The 3,694-nt window shown below is 37.4% G+C and overlaps 1 protein-coding gene across 1 annotated transcript; it reads left to right on the plus strand.

Annotated features, from left to right (window-relative positions):
• The first annotated feature begins 2,325 nt into the window (after positions 1–2,325).
• LOC113295545 lies at positions 2,326–3,476 on the plus strand. The gene is made up of 2 exons (XM_026543875.1): positions 2,326–2,793; positions 2,976–3,476. Exons 1-2 carry the CDS (start codon positions 2,326–2,328, stop codon positions 3,474–3,476), a joined length of 969 nt encoding a protein of 322 aa, XP_026399660.1.
• Positions 3,477–3,694: the final 218 nt, after the last annotated feature.

The raw sequence follows: 3,694 nt of genomic DNA on the forward strand, positions 1-3,694 counted from the left end.
AAAGGAGGAAAGTTTTGGAGTTTTAGAATATTGTGTGAAGAATGAGAGGTTCTCATCTTTCAAACCAAATTGCTATCTCTAGGGGGAATTAGATCATCTAATTCTAGAGTATCAACTAGATGCCTCTCATAATCTTATAGTTTACAATTTAATTGGATAGAAATTGTAAGTTATTTGAGAAGAATCTCCAATATTAGGTTATTCCTTTATTCAAAGGGTAGAAGAAACTAAATTGCTAGATTATTTATCCATTTCAAGTTATCAATTTCAATTTACTTTCTTCTTTATAAGCTTCCGCTTCTCATCACATTCAAAGATAATCTTCATTATTATAGGGAATTTTGTTAGTATCATTCTTTAAAACAAACAGAAAATCGCACAGATGGTTTAAGGTTGAGCGAAGAAGCAATAGGTCTCGGGTTCGAATTCGAAAAAATACAAAATTTTCATTTACATAAGGTTAACCATCCTTTTTTTCTCTCTCCTAGTTTTTACTCTGGCGATTTTAGGGTTTGGTTTTTAAAAAAAAAAAATTCCGCGCATCTCTTTGGATCATCTTTTTGGTGATCTGGGATGGGGGACTTATCTGATTCCGGTCAGAATAAGGTTCTCACGTTTGCTGAAATGCTTAAAGGTAAAAAACAGATGCCAACCACAACTGTTGATTTGAGTATTTTACCTAAATCAACTGTTAAAGATGGTAAGCTACCGTTGGTTATTCCTCAAGATTTTTTCATGGAAGGTTGTGAAATCTGGAAGTACAGTCTCATTGGGTGTCTGGATTTTAAAGACCTAGATTTTAATGATGGTAAGAAATATTTGTTATTACAATGGGGTTTAGATGATGGGAGAGTGCAGTTCGTTCCTACGAATCGTGGTTTCTTCATCATTAAGTTATGGACTCAGGATGATAAAGAAAAATTTTACCGTGGAGATAAAACCTGGTTGGTAGCACACCAAAGTTTGAAACTTCAGGAATGGTACCCTAGCTTTGATGCGGATAAACATGTGACATCTCGTGCTACAATTTGGGTTAAATTCCCGGGACTGCCAGTGGAGTTATGGGTAGAGAAGACGTTGCTATCTCTTGGAAAAACTATTGGAACACCAATAATAGTGGACAAAAGAACCTTAAATCATGAGTATGGGTACTTTGTTTCTGTACTTGTTGATATTGATTTTGCAGAACTCGACTATGAGGGCATTTTTGTTACTGTGAATGGTAGGGAATTTTGGCAACCTTTTGATATCCCAAAACGACCTAAGTTTTGCTCTCATTGAAAGATTTGGTCATACTGAGACTGAATGTAGAAACAAGAAGGCTAATAAGAATGGTAACACGAATTTGCAATAGTCATCTCAGGATGATAATCAAGGTGGTTGGAAGCAGGTGAAGACTAAGAAAAAGGGGGTTTCATCTAAGGCTCAAAATCAAACTAGAGATCAAACACAACAAATTTTTTCTGGGGAGGTTGCGGTAGATGATATTGAGGAAGCTGAATCGGAAAAAACGAAGCAGCTGAATGATGACCTTGCTAAATCTGAAGAAGAATATCGCAATGCAACTCTGGATTTAGCAAATTCCAAGCAGGTTGCTGCTGAGCACGCTGCATTAGTTGCTCAGGATAAATTGGCAAGAACTAGGTCTGAGCAAACTAAGTCAAATGGGAATATTGGTGCTAATATTTCTCATGTTGATAAGATGGACAAGGTTTTATCAAATTCTCCTTTGAGCAATGATCTGTTAAGTCAGGAACAGTGTTTGGCTCGTAACAAGTTTGAAGTTCTTAACTCTGAAATTGGTATTAATGATGAGGAAGTTTTGATTGAAGAGAGTGGTCATTCTGATAATGACTTGCCTGAGGATGTTAATATACCTCATAATACTAATTTGTCTGATAAGTGGGGTGATGAAAAGCTTTATCAAACGAAAAAGAAAAGACAGGCAATTAGATTTAAAGTGGGTGAAGTAGTTTACTCAGCTGGTACGGTTTCCTCATCTGGTATGGTTTCCTCTAATATTTCGAATATGGTTTCCTCTTCTAGCTCGACTTTGGTTTCCTTTTCTACTTCGAATATGGTCTCAGGTTCCGGATTAAATAGTCTGGGTAATAAGGTTTTGAAAGGGCGATCACCAACCATCACACGTCAGAATAATGTCCCTGGTTCTTCAGCCAGGGTGAAGGTATCAAACCTTAAACATACTAGTCATTAATGCGTTTCCTTTTTTGGAACATCAATGGGATTGCTAGAAAATAAGCTAAAGCAAAACTTTATGAGTTAGTTAAGGATCATAAACCTGATCTCATCGGTTTGGCTGAACCTATGGTGGCGTGCTCTCCAAGTTTCATGCGCAAACTTAATGTTGTGGGTTTTTGTACAGATGTTATTCACAATTCCACGTCTTCTTGGAAACTTATGGGTAATGTGGTCTTCAAATTTTTCTACGCCGGTGGTTTAAATAAGACTCGACAGGCCATTACTATTGGTGTTGAGGGTGTCCAGGTTTCTTTTATTCACGCTAGCTATTTGCAAGTGACTAGAAGAGCTCTTTGGCAGCAACTGAATATGGGTCATTCTCAGGTTCCTTGGCTTTCAATTGGAGATTATAATTGTGTTTTGCGTGGTGAAGAAAAGAAGGGTGGAGCTGAGCCGCGTGCTTCAGTTATAAATGAATTTAGTGATTGGATTGATGACAATGGGCATTTTGAAGCTAATGCTCTTGGTTGTAACTTCACCTGGTCTAATCGTCAAGCGGGTTCTAAAAGAATTTTGAGTAAACTTGATCGTGCGGTTATCAATGAAGCTTGGTTGGATAAGTTCGAGAATTGGCGGTGTAAAGCTCTTCCTAGAGAAGTTTCTGACCATTCCCCTCTTATAGGTTATCCTTTTGTCAATTCAAGGCCGAGATGTGCTCCTTTCCGTGTTCAGAAAATGTGGTTTAGTCACCCCACTTTATGTGTGTGGTTAAACAGAGTTGGGATCAGCCTATGGTGGGTTCTCCGGCATATATTTTTCCTTATAAGTTAAAGAGACTTAAAGCAGATATGAAAGAATGGAACATATTGGTTTTTTGTAATATTTATGTGCGATTAAAGGAAGACCAGTTGAGACATGAGATTGCTTTACGTGAATCTGATGAGGATCCTACCAATTTAGCTAAATTGAACGCAATGAAGGATGCAACAGTAGTGTTGACAAATTCAAGGCTTCAGTTAGCTACTATGCTTAAAAAAAAGTCTCGGAACAAGTGGTTAGTGGATGGTTCCAGTAATACCAATTTTTTCCACACTAGTATTCGCATTAGAAGGAGCAGTAACACCATATCAGAATTGGTGGATGATAATGGAGTAACTATAATTGATGGGGATCAGATGGCTACTCATGTAGTCAACTATTATACTTCCAAATTCAACGGTGGTAATTCTGTGTTAGATGACTCTCTTTTTGATATGGAGCATCCGTCTATTTCTTAAGATGATAGTACTATGATGTATGCAATTCCTATGGAGGAAGAAATAAGAGAAGTTGTTTTTGGATTGGATGCTGACAGTGCCCCATGGCTGGATGGTTTTGCGGGTTTTTTCTATAGTCATTGTTGGGAGATCATATATAAAGATTTGTACAAAGCAGTTCTTTTTTGCTGGCAAAACAAATATGTGCCTCATGGAGTTAACTCAAGTCTGATTCTTCT

Source organism: Papaver somniferum, chromosome 7 (genome assembly GCF_003573695.1).
Source record: "Papaver somniferum cultivar HN1 chromosome 7, ASM357369v1, whole genome shotgun sequence".
Classification (NCBI taxonomy): Eukaryota; Viridiplantae; Streptophyta; class Magnoliopsida; order Ranunculales; family Papaveraceae; genus Papaver; species Papaver somniferum.